Raw genomic sequence first — 20,918 nt, 5'->3', positions numbered from 1 at the left:
TCAAAATCTGTCACTTTCTCTAAATGATTCAGGGATAAGCTAATTGCTAACAACTCTAAGGGAGTCTCCGGATTATTGCCATGAGTGACTGTGTAATGTTTGGCCATGGATTAGTCTTCATCACTAACAGTTATTGCATATTCATGTTCAGCATTTCTCTCTTTTAGTTTTTGTTTTGCCCTGCTACATAAAAACATCCCTAGGGGGATTCTAGCCAAAGACAACAAGAGGGGTGTAACAGATAATGAACCCATTGATCTCACTAGTCTGCTGGTATAAATATTGATAAAGACTTTAGCTGGTTTGATGTTTATACAATGGTTGCTTCTCCCCAAGTATTTGCACTATCAGTAAAGTTAACTTCTCACATGAATTTAATTCTCAGCAAAGGTATTTTTTGATAGTGATGTCCCTCTGCATCGGCAACAATTATCAGTGTTACTTTTTATAGTCTGTAACAAGTGACAGTGAAGGTTATTTCTAAACCAACAGTTTATTTAGTCTTGTTTTATAATCAGTCAGAGTGATTCATTTGCCTTCCTGTAAGTACATATTTTGTGATTCTACTTGATTTCCAGCTCCAGCACAAAAAGCCCTGACAGGTTTTTGATGTTAAACTGATTTGATATCCAAGATCTTAATCACATAGAAATTACCTTTGGGGTATTCTATCTTTAATGTTCTTTTAAACACATTTATTTAAGAAATATAACACATAAAATGCTGTACATTCAAATTTAGCCTCATCTTAAAAAGGAAATATTTTCACGAGTGATTGCTCATGTTATTAGGATTAAGGGGGCACCAAATTAACACATGAAGTTCAGTTTACTCATCACGAGGATTAAAACTCTAACCTTTCTGTTGATGTCATCAGGGTATTTCAGTTCGGGCTTGAGACTTTTTACAAGAGAAAGCCTGTTTTACAAACTGCATGTATGGAGTTTTAAAGATGTGAAGATTTATCAGGCAGGGAGCGTCTAATGAAAGACACTATATAGTTGCATTGTGGGAAATGTTTGATCCAGACCTTTTGGGGCATGACTCATACTAAGGACTAAAAGTCAGGATCTCTCCACCACTGCTGCTTTCATTTGAATTAATTATTCTTGAATCTGTCTCTCACAAGTCCAACAAATTGATGGAAGTGTCAACACTAATGGCAGGTATCTATTCATAGTAACTAAACCTCAAAGTTATTACATTTGTAGACGTGATTATCTAAATTAAAGTTAATTTGTTTTCTGTCAGTTATCTAATTGATGATCTACTCGGTTCATTCTGTGGGTGGTTTTTAAGGCTAATCTCTGTTACTATGGTCACACTAGATGTGTTTCTGATAAACTTGAAAGCTTCTCTGACTCTACAGTAAAGAGTTGCAGAGCAGCTTATGATTTATAGTGTTAACTGCGGCTAGGCTATGTTGTTCCTGCTTTCTACCCATACTCTAGAGACTGCTGATTTGGGGAGTTTTGAGGGCTTCATTGCCATTCAGATCAAGAGGAACCATTCTCCCAGCGAATTACCTTGATCTGTTCCAGGGGGAATGTATAAAGACAAAGCTGTGAAATATACTCAGGGCACACCAAGAATAACTGGTTCTCTGAAATGTCAAAATCTGTTTGGGGGTACCTGTGATGCTCCTGAAACTCAACTTTTGTATTCTGTGGTTCAGGAGGAGAAAACAAAACTTTCCTTGCAAAGAAATCTAATAAACAAAGGAAAGTACAGGCTTCTCTTTCTTTAGTGGACAGAACACGTCACTGCAGATGGCCACTTACCCACAGGTGACATCTCAGGGACACTGGCCGTATACGGTCCCTCCAGGAACTTTGGCTCATTGTCGTTGATGTCTTGAACCTTGATTACAAATTCTGATTCAGGCTCTAAGGGCCTGTTGGTGTTGATGTCAACAGCCTGGGCGCGTAGGGTGTAGTAAGGCTTCTCCTCCCTGTCAAGGCTCCTTAAGGCATGGATGTCCCCCGTTGTTTGGTCAATTGTGAAAATGGAGCCTGCCCCGTCCCCCGAGAGAGTGTACTTCACCGCACTGTCCCCCGTATCGAGGTCAGTGTGCAGCTGAAAGACAAAAGCGGAAAAAGACAGGTTGAGTGCAAACATTGGCACAGATAATGATTCATTGAAAGCACTGGGGAAGAGCTGTCAAAGAACACTATTTCACAAAGACAGTCAAGGAAACTGACTGCGCATCAAAGAACAAATTCATGTCTCTGCAAAGATCTGCAAAACACTAAGTCAGGAGAAAAATAAAATGATCATACTTTCTGAGCGTTTCACAGATTAATGAGGCTAAATCTCTCATAAATAATGTATTCTCTCAGTGCAATTACGCTGCAGTGATAAGGCTTCAACATTGTGGACCCAGTTCTATTCAAGCATGACTCAAAAATCTTCTCTTATGTGAGATAGGAAATAGGAGTTTTTCTCAAAGTGGCAAAGATCAGACTGTGTGAGGTAAACACTTGTTTTCCACAAGAAAACTGTTTAATACCTTCACCTGACAGCGGAGGTCTATAACCAGATGACTCTCAGCACTGTTGCAAAATATCACTACTACAGCCAGAGAACATCTTTGTTAATATAGATCCAGGACCACGGCAGCTCTCTTTGTACAAAACAAACACATTCTGGGATGGTGCTGGAAAGCTTATTGACATAGTTATGTTTACCTCGCTGGGGAGATCAGTCATACAATTCAAAGCCTTTTAAATATTTAAAAGCTCTAATACAATGTGATCATCACCATATATAGATATGGATTTTTGCCTCCTTAACAATGGCATGGAATTTCCACCAACACCGGTGAACAGTGGTCCTATCCCCGGAGAGGTGAAGGTGTTTGGGCTTGTAGCGTGTCAAACTTTCATGCTGGTGCCTGCAGTTAATGTTTACGTTTTTATAAACCATGATCCCGGTCTTTCCCTATCCCTCGCCAAATGCTTTAGTTGCTGAACCCTGATCATATCTTAACCACATTTTATGTACCATAGCCAAGATCTTTCCCTAACCATAGCTGCCATGCACCAACAACTGGATGAATCCACAAACTGACACTGTCTTTGTTTTTGTAATTTAGTCTCTCTCTTTTTTTCTTTTTACCCCACTTGTGAATTTTAAGCTATCATTTGCATATAAGCATGTTTCCAGTGAACCTCCATGGTAGTGGCAGCCATTGAGAGGAGAGGAAATTTGGGATGCAGCTATAAATTCTCTGTAGGTTACGATTCAAAACAACCCAAGACACGCAGACACAAGCACAACCACACTAGGAGTAATTGGTGATTCAGTGCAAATTGCCCAGTTCACACAAGCATAGCATGGCATTATAATGTTCTCACCCATGGTGCATTATTCATTACTATTCAAATGATTTTGAATTATTTTTGGTACATAACCCTTGTTGGGTGACAACTGGGTCCCATAACATTTTATGCAATGAGCACAAATCTGAAATGTAAATTATGTATTGTCCATATAAATAATATGAACAATATGTTCCACAAACTAGACAATCTGATAATAGAAATAAAGGAGATTACAAAACTAAACTCCCCATTTATCTTTACTTGGCACGAGATAAGGTTACCTAATTGTTGATTTACCTTTTTTGGAGAACTTTAAAAATGTGGTGATGAAGATGAATTTATATTTTCACAGCTGAAGCCCAATATATGCAATGACAACCACCCCTGTTTCAAATTTGCAGTTTTGCACCCTCTACAATTTGCTTTTGGTGGGCACTAGAGCTGGTTACCATACTTATTTAATTATTAAAGTTATGATACCCAAGTTTTAGGATTATTATGTCTGGACGTCTAACGAGAAATAAATGTGTAAAGTTTAACCCTGGCTGTTTACCTCAGCTGCTTTTTCCTTGCTACAAGGAGACAAAATGAGGGAGCAAGGGAACGAGGATATTACCGCCCAAGCTACAAGTAAACCGAACTCGGCAGCCATCTTTTAGTCGGGCAATTTGGAGTTCAGAAGTTCAGAAGGAAGCACTCAGCGTTTACCATAGCCATTAGCAAAGCAACGGGAAAAGAGGAACGGCTCCGGGTAGTTTGAGGCTGTAAAGTTGGCTATTTCACTTGGGTGAATGGACGAGCCAGCGCCAATATATTTAAACTACGCAGGAGGACGGCTAGCTAAAAGAAAGTGCGCACCACCGAGACCCTGCCTGGGGTTAGCAAGAGAAGAGGTGCATGAAAAGTTAATTAATGTAACCTGGATACATATACAGAACACCGGACGACGTTTTGGAAATACTTGGACGTAACGTTACTCAAACGCTAACTCTAATGACTTTACTTGCTCTGTGTATTAAACGTCATACCTCAAGAAGACTTTTCTGAGGGAAACGCCACGCAGTCGAGAGGTGAGCTTCCGTCACCTTGGAAACGGAGCTAGCTTAACGTCAACTGTTGTGTCGCTAGCAAAAAAAAAAAAAAATAGACACCTGAACTTTTAAAGGACTCTTCTTCTGAACTTCAGTCATCTCCAGATATTCCTGATGTGGATCACTTGTGACTGTAAAAGTTAGTATATGACTTATCTTGCTTTACATGTGCAATGTGTGTGAGTGCAGATCATTTATTACAATTTATTGGCTTTCAGTGGAATTGTGTGCTGATATTGTATGAAAATTAAGTAATTATATGACTCACTTATCATGTCTAAATTATAATTAACGTGGAAACTAATAAAATTAGTCATTGGAGTTTTTATTTTTCATGTTTTGCATGTCTTGTCATGTAAGTTTATTCATGTGAGTTTAAATACATTTGACACAACCTGATAAAAATATTCTCATTCATATTTATAATTATGTATAACGCATTCAAATTATTGTCCAGTCTTGTGTTTGCTTGTGTGTGCACAGACATGTATTTGGTAGAGAAGTGACATTCTTTTCTATTTTCTCTATTTTATTCTATTTTATTCTATGATTCATTATGCTGTTTGCTTGCTGGCTGCCGTGCTGTTGAGGATTTGTTGGCTGCTATGCTATTTATTTGATTCTGTGGGCTTTTGTGTGAATTTAAGTTTGCTGATCACAAATCTTGCATCACAGCAGATGATTGAATGTTATGATTTCTATTTATTACACAAAACATCTTTTGTAACATGTTGTGAATCTTAGAAATCATGTTACGCAACAGAAAACATTTGGTATGTATGAAACGGTTTGTATAAAAAAGATTTTTTGATGGTTTTGCACACAGATGGAGTTATGGACTGGATGGCAGATTGGACACACTTTGGAGACGTTGTTTGACTGCAAAAGGTAGGACATTATTTTATTGTATTCTACTCTGTGCTGCTTGGCCGCCGTGCCGTTATACTAGTATTGGTTGCTGTACCACCCAGTTGCTTGTGCTCACTGTGGTTTTGTCCCACCTGCTTTAGGGGTGTTGGCGATTGATGGACATTTATTTGTCAGGCCATGTCATGCCGTGTTGTTGACTTATAAATATATATATATAGTAACACTAGTGTAGGAAGTTTGACTTCAGTGAAGAATCTTTGATGGCATATTTGAAGTTGATGCTGTGATGGAATTATCTATTTATTCGAATCTATTCTATTCTGTTCTTTTCAGTGCTGCTAGGGTTTAGGCTGTCGTGCCATCACTGTACCACTAGCTTGCCTGTGTGTATGTGTGCAAATATGTGTGTCCTTCTTTTGTTTTTTTTGTATCTGGTTTTGTTGGAAAATGTTATTTAGGTTGAAATGCATAGCCGGTAAAAAATATTCGCTGTGGTTAACCATATCAGCCGTTATGTGTTTAAACCCTTAACTATGAAAAGTGAGCTTGAGTGCTATGAGTTTGTGTGTTTTTATCTGAAACATTTTTAATCTTTAACTTGTAAAATGTAGACACAGTAGGGTATGGATTGGTTTTAGTAGCCGTAGATAATACATACAAAATGCAGTCATCCAACAATTGCATTTTCATTTGAGCCAAATGAAAGGGAACTATTTCTTATGGGCCTTTTGGCTGTCAGCAGTATGGTTAAAGTGTGTTGTTGCCCTCAGGTGCTCCCCTGAAAATTGTGCTTCCAGGTTTGCCAGTCTTTAATAAAACTCCAGCATTCCAGTACACTTTGTTTTAGTCAGATAGTAACTGGGGATCCTGCAACAAGAGCAGTTCTTTTGTGTAACTGTTCATTTATTATCCATCTTGTTTCCCAGTGTTTTGTAATCCAGTAATCTTTTGCAATCCATTAGCACGGCATCATTTGCACTAGATTATCACAAGATGTGAGTGTTGCAACAGTTTTGTCCTGTTAGACAGATGCAATGACAATACCAGTGACCAACAATGTCATTCTTTGCCATGATGAAAGTTTTGCTTGTGGCGTACCAGAGAGATCAGAGTGGCAGATGGACTGTTACAACAATGTAGTCATAATAGGATCCACAAAACAGTTAGACCGAGCCAAAAAAAAATACTTTGCTGACAGAAATAGGCCTACAGGGGTGCACACAACAACATGAACACCTTGTGCAATCCAATACAAATCAACTGCAACAGATGCTGTTGCGAAAAATATAATGTTCCAATTTTGTTGAGAATGTTTTGTTGAGAATTTTGTTGACACACTTTGTGACTGCATTATATTACAAGATGTTAATCTAAATTATCACCCACACCTGGTGGTAAGTCTATACTTTGTAGAGCCGACTCAACATCTTTCTGACACACACTCAAAAATTAAGCATGCTAAGCTTCACAGCACTATCTGTTGCAGGTAGTTGTTTTGGATTGCATGATATTGTTTAGGTGTTCATGAAAGTTTCCATCATATCATATGTACTACACTGCACAAAGGCATTTAAAGGCAGGTAGAGACTACATTAATAACTCTTGTTCAATCCTAATAATCATCAGCACAAAATACTTTTCTGAACAGAAGCTGGATTGGGCATTAGTATACTCTGTAATTTGGGCAGACTCATATTTTTGTGTACTATTGAATAAGTTATCACTTTATGTTTATGATTAATGGGGAGTTTGCATTTAGCTGTCCTTTGACTGACAAGAAAAGGGAGAAAACTTCCTAAGCATATTTTTCACATTTGCAGTTTATTCAATACAAGTACCCGAGAGAGGCACCTGCAAATCGATTCAGCACTGCACAATTAAAGATGAAAAAGAAATGCAAATATAAAAAGAATAGGAACTGTGCGCCATTAATTATAAGTGAAAGTTGACTGATAATAATTAAAAATTCCATTACTCTAACAATGGTAATCAATTATATAGAGAGATTCATTAAAAGGGAGGCAGACAAGGGCTTCTTTTAAACTACAAACACCCATTGGACTCAGTAGACAAGAGGCAGAATCATAGTCACAACATTCTTGGCAGAATGTCAAAAGAAAATGACTGATTATACTAAAGAGAAGGAAATTCCTTTTCAATATATAACTCATCAACTAACAAAATTATGCATGCAGAATTCAAATGATGGCTTTACTGATAACCTTATGTAAATCCAAAACGGCACACATACATTTGGTTAGCATAAAGCATGTGCAGAATGAGCTGGTGCGTTGAGATGGCATGATGATATGCTCACATATTATTGTGAGAATGTCTTTACACTCAATTTGTCATGATTTCATTTCAGCATAATTAGCAAGATGCTCTGTTCAGGGTACCCGTTGACATGGCAGCTATAAAAAAACGGAACAGGTAGTGTGAAGAAGTGAATTAAGATTCCCGTTACCATCCAAACTCACACCATCTGTTTGAGTAATTATGTTTGTTTTCATGATTTTTTTTTTCTCAGGCGATTGCTCAGTGTTCACAGTTTTTCAAGATGTCAAGAAGGACATTTTATTCAGTTCATGTTTTTGTCAAAAGGATGTTTCAGTGTTCATAAAGAACTTCAGGGTCTTGCTTAACCTAATTTTGCCGGGATTTATGACTTTTTATGGACATGCGTTAGATATTACAGGGTTCAGAGCCTTGACCTGTAATTTCCACAATGTATTCTCTGAACATTAGGCCATCTTGCCCTATCTGGAACAGTTGAGGCAATGCAGATGGCCAGCCAGTGCATCAACGGTGTTGTCAAAACAATATTGGCAGGAACATTACTCACCTCCTATTGGTGCAAAGTACTTCTATTTACTGCAGCTACTCAACTACTGGTACACATTGGTAAATTGTAGCTCATCTGTACTGGCTGTAGAATAGTCACATACTTAGGATAGTGATTGTTCTTTTAAAGGGAATTTTTGGGTCTGAGAGAGGGTGGTGTTCCCTGTTACTTTCAGGATTTGCAGCACATGGTCCCTCTTTGGCTATGCAGTGAACCTGCATATTGATTAATTTGAGTGATTTCAGAGGAGAATGTAACCAACCTCTGTAGAAAATGCTGTAATTGGATTTCTGCGACCAGGATTATGTGGAGCTCCTCTCAGAAATGCATATGGAAGCCACAACTCTTTGCTGATAGTGAGCCAACATTGTTCCTTGAATGGCCCAGCAACCCTGCACCAGCAAGTACATTTACTAATCGGTAAACATTCTGAAAAGAGTTTGAACGTACTTGTTCTTCTCCTCTTTTAAATGCAATTAAGTATCTGTGCGGATTATGTAATTCAAAGGCCAACTGATTTTTTTTCATCTGCTACAGCTACATATCTGCTCTATAAATCACCTACAGCTACATATCTGCTCTATAAATCACTTGTCCTGTGTCAGAAAATCAGAAACCAAAAGGGAGAAATTTATATTTACTATTTCTACAGCCAATCAAATCTTGAATAAAGCAGTAACATCACACAGACACAGAGCCTGAGCCTGATACACAACACAAGAGAGACAGACTTTGAACAACAACCCACATTAGCTTCCCTGCTAGTCGCCTTTTTATCTAACTTACAAACATGAACACACGTCTTGTACTGAACCTTAGCTTGTTGAATGAGCGATATTTCCCAGTATACATTATAAACATGTCTCCTTACAGGTGCCACTAGTGCATTTATTGTACTATTTATTTATTGTGATTTATTATACTTTGTGAATACATTTATCCTGATCCGTATTTAACGGTGAGTTACGCTTTAAGCAAGACCAGAGCATATACTACATAAATCCCATCCCATCAGAATTCATACTGTGTGCTGTTAATCAGTGTAAATCATTCTCTATCCATTGGTGATCTGTACGCATCCCTGGCCTACTGCTGTCTTGAATTTATTTTTATGCTGCTATTCATTATTAGGTCTGAAACTACCCTTCAATCCAACAGCCTTTCAACCACTGTCCTACCAGCCCAGTAGTGTGGTGACAGAGTGGCAGTATGTTGGCATGTTGGTATGTTGTAGGTGGCTCTAAGTTTGTGCATTGTCACACCAGTGCGATGTCATACCACATCTTGACTGCTGGTTGCGTGGTAAGTTTTCACGGGTAGTCGTTGCACTGGTAAGCTGCTGATGGAAAGAAAACCCTATGTCAAATGCTGCAAGCTTATTATAGCTGATCGATATTGGCTTGCAAGCCATTTCTTTGCTGCTGACAGCTCGGAGCTTGCTATCTGTGTTGTGTCATGCCTCAGTCAGGTAATAGGGATGGAGGGAAAATAATGCACACATACACACATGAGGCTATACTGCATGTGTAGGGATGTGTGTGTGTTTGTGTGAGAGCAGTGACGTTGATAGTGTTTTTGTGAGAAATGAGTCCCCAGGACCCACAGGTAGTCATTTGAGTGGGTCCCAGGGAAAGTGAATGAGTCCCCTATAGAATTTGTGTTTTTTGACAAATTGTAGTGTTAAACTTGTGTTTGATGTTATGTGGTGATAATTATGGTAAGAACATTGAAGCAGGACTGATGTCCTTTGCTTAAATATGGCGAGTGAGGGTGTGGATAGTTGGTGCATTTGATTTGTTTGATTTGTGCATAGATGTGGTGGATTTGTTGTATTTAGTACAAATGTCACACATGAAATTGTCATCTGAGAGGCGCAGCCATTTGAATGTGGTGAGCCACTGCTTCAAAAATGTTTGCTTTTTTTGGGAATAGGGTGCAGAAGGTGGCAGCTCATCTGCAGCAGTTGGCTCATCAGGCTTTGTAGGAGTAGAGGCAGCGGGAGGTACAGGCAATGTAGAGGGACTCTTGGTTGGCTGAGTAGAGGCTGAGGCAGGGAGGGGGACATCAGAGGAAGATTTAGAAGCAGAAAATATACCTGCAACAGTTTGTTGGCCAGCAACATGTTTGATCCTTTTCTTTGGTGGCATTTTGATTATTGGGGAAAAAACAGGATTTCGTTAACAGGTTTGTTTGGTTTATTTCTATGGTTTCAACACGCCGCGTCCCCTGTACGGTAAAGCATCGTCAGCATGATCAGAGATAATCATACAGTGGCCAATACTTGAGTGTGGAAATACAATCTGTTTGGTGAGGATTGGTCTTCTTGCAGCGAAAGTAGCATGCTACGATGATGGTGAGTCTGCCGTGTCCTTTCGGATTTTAACGTATCGGAGATGCAAGATGCGTACCTAGCAACATCACTATGAGATTAAGAGAGGGAAGACGGAGAGAGGACAAAATTGAATAGACTGACAGATATAACCTTGGACGTGTGACAACAGATATAAGCCGTTGAGTTGTATTCACCTCTGAAGCTGTATTAGTGCATTTCAGTGTTCACTGTTTGTAGATGGATGAAGTTTGTAACCGTGGTCGTTGATATAACTGTTACAATCTGAGGAACTAAAAGGATGCAATAAGTAGCAGCTTTATTCTACATTACTGAAAGTTTCCAAAAATGTGTGAAGTTATCTTTTGCATAGCAAATAACATGGTGTAAGAATGATTTTTGACATACCACATTAATGTACATGATTGCTATTGATCTTAGAGACTGGGGTTAAGGCTTGATTCCCTATTCTCATATCACACTTGATTAAACAATATAGTGATATTGATACAACATACAGAATGCAATTTTCTGCCCAGAATCACAACAATATTGCCCATCAATGTCAAGGACCAAATGGAAAATGGTGACCATGGTAGTAAGTGATACTGATTGGGGCATTAGCACACTGTTTGGAAATATGATCTAGGCAATTCAGGAGAAAAGACCATTACCCATGAGGACAAAATATATGATATATATTACTTTGGCAGGACAGATGAATGGCATCATTAGCTTTTATTTCAGCTGTTCTTCTCAGAATTCCTCGCAACATTCATCATCAACCTACATTACAATTGTAAATTCCCTCAACCTCTTAATATGTTGTAACGAGCAGTTGAATCATTGGCACACCTCATGCATAATCTCCAGGGGAGCAATCCTTTCAAATTACTTTGCATTTGACAGTGAATTACTTGGGCAACAAAATTCTAGATGAATTTATGGATAAGATCATATATGAGCATTTTAGAGTGTTTTATTCACATTTTACATAGTCCACGTCTTCTTTACCGGCATTCAAACATATATCCATATCTTTTGAGAATAATTCCTGTTATTAAATATTTGTATGACACTGGAGTCTAGGGTCATCTAATTTCTATGTTCCCCATCTCAGTGATTGCAGTATTGTTGTGTCAAACAATCAGTTACAGCATTAGACATGCTTTATGGATGTCATGGATAGATCATCAAGATTATTGTGTGGTACGTTGCTCTGGCTCTGCATGTAGTAGCCTTGCTTAGCTGTAGGTCACTGAATAGACCTCTGCAGAGAACAGTGCAAAGCAATCAAGTTATGAAGCCTGTGATTACGGAGTCGATGTTAATTAACTGCTGGCTTGCATTAAGTCCCGCTGAAGTATTTTACAGCCGTGGCTATCATCATCATAGCGTGTAAACAGGTTTGCTGCTTTTATATAGCCCTCTTCAGGTTTTCAAGCATTTTACAGCTAAATTCCAAAGCATTTAAACTGAACCATATTTAACAACGTGGAACACGCTATCACTAGTAAGGCTGGTAAATTTCATATTGTCAGATGATGGAATCTCTCTTTGTTGGGCCTGGTGCATAACTCTTGTTGAAAAGGCTTTTATGTCCTTCTTATAGGTCCTCATTGAAAGATTAAATTGTGGACTCCACATCAGTAATAAATCTCAGCCAGGTGTGGGGTGGGGCTGGGAGGGAGAGCCATCAATAAAAAGAAGGATGGCCATTCCTTGTCAGGCAGGAAGCAAGGGAATAAACAAGTTGTAGGAGAAAAAGGGCTGCCCTTTCTAGCAAAAGTGGTTTATTGACTTATATTTAAATGAGCGACCTTTTGTCTGCAAGTGTGAGAAACGGGGCGTTGGCGCATGCCACGGCATGTCATCGCATGCTCTGTGCTGCAATAATGGGTACTAAAAGACTTTTTTCCACCTTTCCTTTCATTGGTCTTAAATGTGACTATCTAAATTGATTGGGTTTCTCTTTGACCTTCAGTGCATGTGCTGTTATGGGTGTGATGTTTGCTTTCTGAACTTAATGGCAGCAGCGTTGGTGAGTTTTTATATGGAACTGATTCCCTTACTGCATTTTCTTGTCAAGTGTATAATTTATTTAGTCCCATTTGAGAGATGAGGGTCCAATCCCTCATCAATGAGATTGCAAAGGATAGGACTCTGTACAAATGCTTTGTGTAGTCTCTCCCAGCTCCCTTGCTTTTAGGATTACAGGATAGAATCAGTGTAAATTATCAGGCAACAGCTGAAATTATTATTTTTTTCTTTTTCTTTTTTAGCCGTGCTTCGAATTCCATCCATCACAATGACACACTGTATGCTATGTTGTCAATGCAAAATTGTAGCTTCTGGTCAGAAGGACCCAGCATTGTTAGTGATTGCAAACCAGAGAGATGTCTTGATTTTGATTACCCCCTCCCCCGGTAGTATTCGGTCATTATATTTATCATGCTTTGAAATGACAAGCACAGTTCCTTTAAGTGGATTCTGGATTCACATTATTATAATTTTGGGGAAAAATATGTCAAACAGCAATTCATGACCATTATGTTCAAATGGAAAGTGCCATGATGCTCGACAGAAATGCTGGAAAATAGCTGCTGACGTCAGCGCAGAGTTTAATAGAGAGTGAGAGGAAGCGACGCTTGATATACAGCCACACCGCTAATGGCAGATTTTTCTTGCAGATAATCACTGCTCAGCAAAGGAAAGGCCTCAGCATTATCTAATTGTGAGTGCACAGGGTTGTTACATTAACCCTCTTAAGCCCTCTGGGCTTGAATTGCTAATCTGCAGTAATGTGGTTGTTGTCTAAAGGAGATTGTCAGATTTCTCAACATGAACGCTTGTATTAAGTGAAATGTTGGTGCTCAAAGTGATTTCTAATCAATATGTTCTTGTGGTTCCTTTGTATCTGAAGTGACAGAATAATTATTCATGTCTATATAAAACTACAGAGGAAGACAGTCATAAAATTATAATGGTTTGTTGTTATGTGTCTCTTTATTTATTGTCAATGGCATTGGAACTTCAGAGCTACACAGTACTGTTTGCTCTCAGAGTGGCAGCGTTGCAATACACTTGAACAGGTATATAAGTGGTTTCAAACCTTTTTTAAATATCCTGGGCAGACAGCTTTTTCTTTATTTACACTGCAGGTCCAAGTAATGAAACATAGTAGTTTGTATTTGAAAAATTAAATAACCACTTTTCTAAACAACTGCAGTTCAGTTGCCCCTGAGCAAGGCCGCAGAGCAGTTGCACTAGTGTTAATGCTAGCAGTAGGGACAAGTGGTAGTGCTAAAGACCATGCTGGATCTCGCCATGACCTTATTTGCACCTCAGGGAGCAAAGAGGATAATTAAGTAAGTGGTGTAAGTTGCAGCTTCCAGTGACTGTAGGTCTTCTAACATTCCCTTCATGTTTAGTGTCTGTCACTTCAACATGCCTGAGGAGATGTCAAGGCAAGAATTCTGGCGTAAATATTAAGATGAAGTATTGTGTGTGTAAAATCAATACGAATATATTACTGTACTTGTTGTTTTTCACAGTTTTTGTTCTCAAATGAGGTTGCATGCATTAAATGGTCAAAGAGCCTAAATTGATTCTCTTTATTTATTTTGTAGTCATACCAAAACAAGTGGAAATGCAGACAGAAAAGAAAAAAGAAATGTATCTTTGCTTGCTTAATCTGAAATAGACCCGACAGCATGCAAAGATGGATAATGTTTTGTTTTGTTTTGTTTTTTTATCATGTCCTTCCCTCTACAATGCTCTGCACAAAACTAATATTTATCCATGATTTATGTGATTGCAACATAAGAAGAGAAGCTGTGCACATGGAAAAGGAAATTGTGTTTGAATATATGTATGTATGTATGTATGTATATAATAATAATAATAATAATAATTTAATATAAACAATTAGCTTGCTAGAGATATATCAGTATCACTGTATATGTTGGCCAAACTACAAAGTTATATAGTTTGTCCACCAGAGAGCATTTTTCAACTGTGAACTCTCAAATCAAATCTCAAATCAAACAAAATGAACAGAAGATCCATATCAAGATTGTTCATCATGTTCTGTGTAGGGCTGCAACTAATGATTGATTTCATTATCGATTCATCTTGTGATTATTTTCTAAAATAGTTTGGGATAACTTTTCTCTCGATCAACTCATCAACTGATCGTTGCAACTTTAGTTCTGTGTTTGTTAAAAACTATTTGTTTTAGCCGGTATATCTTTAACTGATTTTTTTAGAATCCAACCATCAATATCAGTATTGGCAATTAGAAATCTAGTATTGGCTGGGCTACAAAGTTAATACAATCTCTATTAAGCTTACCATAGTTATTTTTTCTTGTGACTGCATCAGAGAGTATGGCCATTTTGGAAGGTGTAGTATGAAGTTTTTTTTTGATGGATTTCACTCTACTGGAATATGTTTTTAAAGTTTTCTCCACCATGGCCAGTATATTAGAAGAAGAAGTGGGATAGTGCTGAGACGCCCAAATTGATGTGTTGCGAGCACAAAGATTGAGTGCTCCAATGCTGACCTGGCTGTATTGTTTGTACAGGACATGTGCTTGTAGACTTTGTTAGGCACAGCAGTTTAATGGTGAAATGGATTAGTATCAATTAGCATTAGAAAATTATTTTTGCGGTTTGGTGATGGATCTTATAAATGTGCCTGAATACTTCCTGTGGTTAATATAGGTCTGGTGAAGACTCAGGTGTGTATGTGTGTCGTTGTGTATGAAAACGATTAGGCATTCACAAGGACAACTAAATGTTATCATGTTTTTTCTAAGCATCTGCCGTCACTACAAGCAACCGCTGATGCGTTCAGGCGAAAGTCACCAGTTAATAGGCAAACTGGTTGATCCGTAGCACTGGTACTCTCCATCATCAGTTGTTGCCCCCTCCTCCTCCCTTCCTCCTCCAGTTGTTGTCTTGCATTCTGTATGCTGTCAGAATTGACAAAATTACCACATCTTGTTAGTAATGTGAATTATGTGAATTTTAATGGCCAGCACTAATTAGTAGTGATTTAGCTGTTTCAATTACAGTTGGCAGTGATGCATTTAATACAACACTCTTGAAATAGATTTTGTTATTGCTGACATGGTCAGGTTTTGGTGAAAAATGGCACAGATTTTCAGCAAGGTTTCCACAATGTTTGAATAATTACACATTTCTTACACTCATGTCTCTCACTCGCGAGATAATAAGTCCTACATAAATAGTGATTCATGTGTTGGCTGGCTTATGCTTTGAAAAAAGGACCCCACAGCTGTATCAGCATCTGTTGCCTCTCTTCAGAAGGCACTGTTAGTATCACCATATACAAAATCCAACATGAAGCTTGTTTCATAAAGTGACATTACCTGAGATAACAATAGTGAACATTTACCCTATTATCGTAATGAAGAAAAGCTCCTCAAATGTTAATACATATTGCAAGTGCTTGAGGATAAACAGACACAACAAATCCACCACAAGAACAAGCACAACAGCCGCCATGTGGTGTGGCCTGTGCTGCTGTAATTAACTGATAAATGAGAACATACAACCTTATTTTCATGCAAACCAGCCATAACTGCTGAGGAAATCATCTTAATAATGGAGCTCTTCTTCAACTCAGTCGCTAAAAGAAATGAATGCTGACACCTATGAAATAATACTAGTAATAATTTTGATAATGACTTCGTCATTTGGCCCAGAAGGGCACTTCTGCCATTGGGGGGAAAGCAGCAGTCGCTGAAGCCACTATAGCCCCAACACTCTGTAGGTCACTGAATGGAAATCATGTTTATGCTCTAGAGTGAATACATTACCCCAATTAGGCACTGATGTATTATAGGACAAGCATTCACTGCAAGACTCATGGTCCATTAGAGCTTGTTTATGTGCCTTGAAAACAAAAATGGTTACTGTTATAGGCCTCTGTGATGGTACTGGATAACTCCTTGGAAGACACGTCACTGACATCCTGCCCTCCCAGTCTCCAGGCATTGTCTGTTTAGCTTGTATCCTGTTGTAGCTTCAATCTTGTTGAAGCAAAAGCCTTTCCCTTAAGACTGTCCCGACAAAGGTCCGAGAATCTCATCTCCAAATGCTTTTCATATGGCAAAGAATCAGTCAATTATTTTGAAGCACTGCAGCAGCCCAGGATTAAGTGACTTAGGAGTGCAGCAGACAGCAGCCTCCCTCCCCCTGCTTTTAGCCTCAGAGACTTCCACAAACAGCATGGCTTGTCAGGGCTGATTGCAGCGGCACTGGGGCAGATAAGTCAGTCTTACTATTATCCTATGTAAGCTAGGAGTGCCAAATTACAACTTTAGCCTTAAACCCCCACAGAGTTTACTTACGAATGTCTTAAGCCACAGCAGAGAATAAAAATCCTATACTAAAAAGATGGCCAAGGTTTGAGGGGGAACAAAAAGAAGTGTGTCTGATGGGATGTGTGTATATATCAGTCTGGATTCAGTTCAGGCTGTTGGGTCTCTGCTGTCTTTTTACTGCTGTCAGCATCTTCCCTGGCTCATAACTATGATGTTCTGACAGATTTACAAGGACTGTAATTTAAATGTATTCCTACCATGCCATCAGTTCTCTCACCACGTCAATGTCATGTGTGTCTGCCTAGTCTAACATAGAAATGTTGGCACAGCTCCATTAGCATGTATAGATTTTCCTCCCATGCCTGAGACCATTTATATCTTAGAACACTAACAATCAAGGACAGTTTTAATACTGTTGGTGAGGCTTAGTTCTACAAAATGAAAATGGTAATTTTAGGGTTGTTGAGTTGGTATATGTATATGTATGTACATGTTATAATTATTTAGTTTGAAAGGTCAGCATTATCCAAAATATTGTCACATTATTTATATACATGTATCAATAATGAATAAACATATTGTGATAATTTATTTTGTTGACATTGCTCAGCTGAAACCAGAGTAGCTTTAAACTACCTTACATTAGTACAACTACATTCTTCTTTTTTGTTCCTTTTCTCCTATTATATCCCCCTCACATTCCCTCCATTTACCACCAATTCAGTTTCTCCCAAGCTTCTTACTATGTGATTTACGACTTCTCCTGCACCACAAAAAAAAAAGAAAAAATAAGGCTTTTTACCTTGCCCACGTACTGCGGATCTGACCCCATGTACTCCTCCAGTACAAAGAACTGGTTCCACACCCAGCCCCTTTTGACCCGTTGAAATCCAGCTGCCCCATTCCTCATCGGGCCCACCAAGCTCCTGGCGTGCTCCCTCCCCGTCCTGCTCCGTCCCAGTGGTGGTGAAGGTGGTCGTAAAGAAGCGACTGAGCCTTCGTCGACAAGAATCCAAAGGAACAGCAGCAGGCAGTTCCTTGTTAGCATTGGCGATCTGTGAGGTTCAGGTCCCCAAGTTAAAGTCCAGTGACGTGAGCTGAGCCACACTGAAACAACTTGTGAAGGTGCTTATGGGGAATGGGTGAGGTGGGGGGCTGTGCCGGGTGTGGTAAACCCAAACAGCAGTTTTCCTGGGTCTGTCAGGATCCCACTCAGAGATTTATGGAGCTCATCACCTGAAGGAAAGAAAACAAATACATAGTTTAGTTTAGTATGATGCAGTGTTGTTTTTCTGATTAGAGACAGTCCAGGAATAGCACATATGGTCATAGACGGTAGGTACGGGGTGTTAATACCTCGTTGTTCATAAGTACCAATGATTGGTGACACTTTCTGGCCCAAAGTCTTTGCCCCCACCTCCTACCTGCTTTAGTTTTTAACTGCTCAATGATGAATGCTAGTACTCGAACATTAAAAATAAGTGTTATAATTATTTGCCTGGTGATAGATTACCTCTACAGTAGACACTTCTCTAGGATGTATGGTCTAATTAGCTAGATTACTTGTCTCCGTAGTGAAAACTGTGACTTTATTTTTGCAGTCAATTACAGGCCACCGCACACTGTGCCACAGACCTGTCAGTGTTACTGCCATTCCTTGATTGCCCATAGAGGTTGAAAGTCATGTATTATTTAATGACACTGTAATGAAAGGGTGGCGATGAGCTTTTATGTTATGCTTCACAAACCTTGTCTTAGTATTTTTAATCAAACCTATCAAAAAGCCGCTGAAAATGGAGATAAATTCTTTTCAAAAAACCCGACAAAAATGAGCAGCTGTTACATCATCAGTTGCAGGCAACCATCCGAAGATATAGCACGATGTATTTGCAGTTCGTATATCAAATTGACATGTGTACTGTGTGACATGTCAGTGTAAAGCAGCATGCTCACAATGATTTCTTTAAGATACTTTGCTTTCTCTCAGGCATCACTCCGGTGAGGAGCACAACAGATTTGACAACCAACGGCCACAGGAGATTGTTCCGCTTGCCGCAGTGTGTCATTTGACAGACATGCGTTCCATGAAAGAGGCAACTCATACAGAAGATTACGAATATATAACGCTATTGAATATTTAATTTGTTCTTTCTTCCAATACATGTATGTCTTTACATAGTTCAGTGAAAGTACCAAAGAGCTGAAAGCTTTGGCAGGAATGTAGGATGTCACAGCATTGTCATGTCACGCCATTGAGTCTGATTTTGTGTGCATGAGTAAAAAAAAGTGTTTGAAAAACAAGAGTATATTCTTATATTCATATTTTCTCAACACATATTGCAGACTATTTATGTAATACTTCCTTTTTATAACGATACAAGTAGATTTGATCTCTGCCTTAAGTAGTGACCTGATACAATTTATCCATCATTCTCGAATACAAACGAAAGGAAATGCAGGTACTGAATAACTTGTCATATTAGTAGTATGTGTAAGTGCATTCATAAAACAACTGAAAGTAGAGATTATAAAGTAAAACAGGATTACAAAAGTCCATGTAGGTCGATTAGGCTACTCGACATGTTGTGACCGATGAAAGCTCAGAGTAGATAAACAGAAAATATCGTTTTGAATTCATGTATTTGTTGACGTCAGGTGAGTTATGTTTGGACAGGTAGCACATTTTATCATTAAGAGGACTAAAATGTGTTTTTGTAATTTAACAGTCATTCATTACAGAACCTCACGCTTGTAGGAAACAGGAAAAAATACAGAACCAACCTAATTTGTTAAGCCTAATTCATTATTGAGCAAACAAGTATTGCACTGTTGCTGTTCACACCTTGTTTGCAATCCTGACTACCATATCAACACTCCAGCATTCAGCTCTGGCCTTGTTACGAGACACTTAATTGCGCTGAAAACAAGAGATGGGAACCACAAATGGCTGGAATGAAGAATGGAGCTAATGGTTTCCACACCTGGTTTATTGTTCCTCGCTCCCTCCTAATGCACTTATAAGCTGTACAGTAATGGAAGACAGCGTGCCTCTAATTTCATAACCGGAGCCCTCATTGACATCATTGTCTTTGATTAATTATACAGACTTGGAACATCGGCTTCAGAGGGAGATTACTTCAACAAGGTTATGCCGTGCACCCAGATCCATTTATTCTCTCTGTCACCACAGTATCTTAAAAGTCAAAACTGATCTGCAAAGTTCTCCGTGCAAAATTGGCAGGAACTATCTTGACACGGGTCAGACATGCCTCTCCCGCAGGTCACTCCTCATTTAGCATTGACATAATGGAAAATGACTGTTCCCATAATTCCTGCAAAATCACGCCTCTGCCACTGTACGGCCCTGGGAGGGCTTGATGCATATTTTATGAGATAAGTTCATTAGCATGTGTCGGGCTGCGGTTGTGAGCCTTGACCCGCGTGTCTACTTCAGATAACACGACGCAGTGGGCTGACAGCGTTCTCACACATCACCTTCAATAATCAAAGAACATATGGCTAGCCGATCTGCTGGTGCAGATTACCACCCACAAGAGACTCCCACAGAAAGTTATTAGTCGTCAAGGCTGCCATAAACATGACAACAAATAAGTAGGCATTGACTTCTGGAATGGAAGGGAGAAATTAGTCATCTGGATCAAGTTCTTGTTTTGCATACACTTTCATTTCTTGATGGATACGTGGGCAGAGATATTTCCTCTTTAACAACTGAAGTGTTTTGCATTGTGGACTGACATGTCGTTCAGAGACATAGAGAAGCCATAGTTGTTTTGATAAGGTTATGGACCTGCCTACTCATGATTCAGACAGAAATTAGAAAGCTTGTTAAAATTGGGTGTGATTCACATTTGGAGTAGAAGCATATTCATAGATTTTCTGAATGTAGAATTACAATATTTCATTTTGATTACATCGCTTCATGTATAAAATGAGATGCTGTACATGCGTCATCACTCTATTGTGGGCTACATTTCACGGTATACAAAGATGCAAACACCGTCTAATGATCATGCAATTAAAGCATGTACAGTTCACTGTACAAAGGGGCAGCAGTAGTGCAGCCATTCATCATTTTGCGTAAACCCTG

General features: G+C 38.9%; 1 protein-coding gene across 1 annotated transcript in view; it reads right to left on the bottom strand.

The window, feature by feature from the left end:
• LOC139304411 (cadherin-12-like) overlaps positions 1–17,858 on the bottom strand; it is a 55,386-nt gene extending 37,528 nt beyond the window's left edge. Inside the window, exons 1-2 of the mRNA XM_070928342.1 lie at positions 17,613–17,858; positions 1,782–2,076 (exon numbers count right to left, since the gene is read on the bottom strand). Coding sequence (XP_070784443.1) covers positions 1,782–2,076; positions 17,613–17,858 — 541 coding nt within the window. The remainder of the gene's footprint in view (positions 1–1,781; positions 2,077–17,612) is intronic.
• Positions 17,859–20,918: the final 3,060 nt, after the last annotated feature.

Source organism: Enoplosus armatus, chromosome 21 (assembly GCF_043641665.1).
Source record: "Enoplosus armatus isolate fEnoArm2 chromosome 21, fEnoArm2.hap1, whole genome shotgun sequence".
Taxonomy (NCBI): Eukaryota; Metazoa; Chordata; class Actinopteri; order Centrarchiformes; family Enoplosidae; genus Enoplosus; species Enoplosus armatus.
The sequence above is the reverse complement of the archived record's forward strand: the minus strand, read 5'-3'. Positions and strand labels throughout refer to the sequence as shown.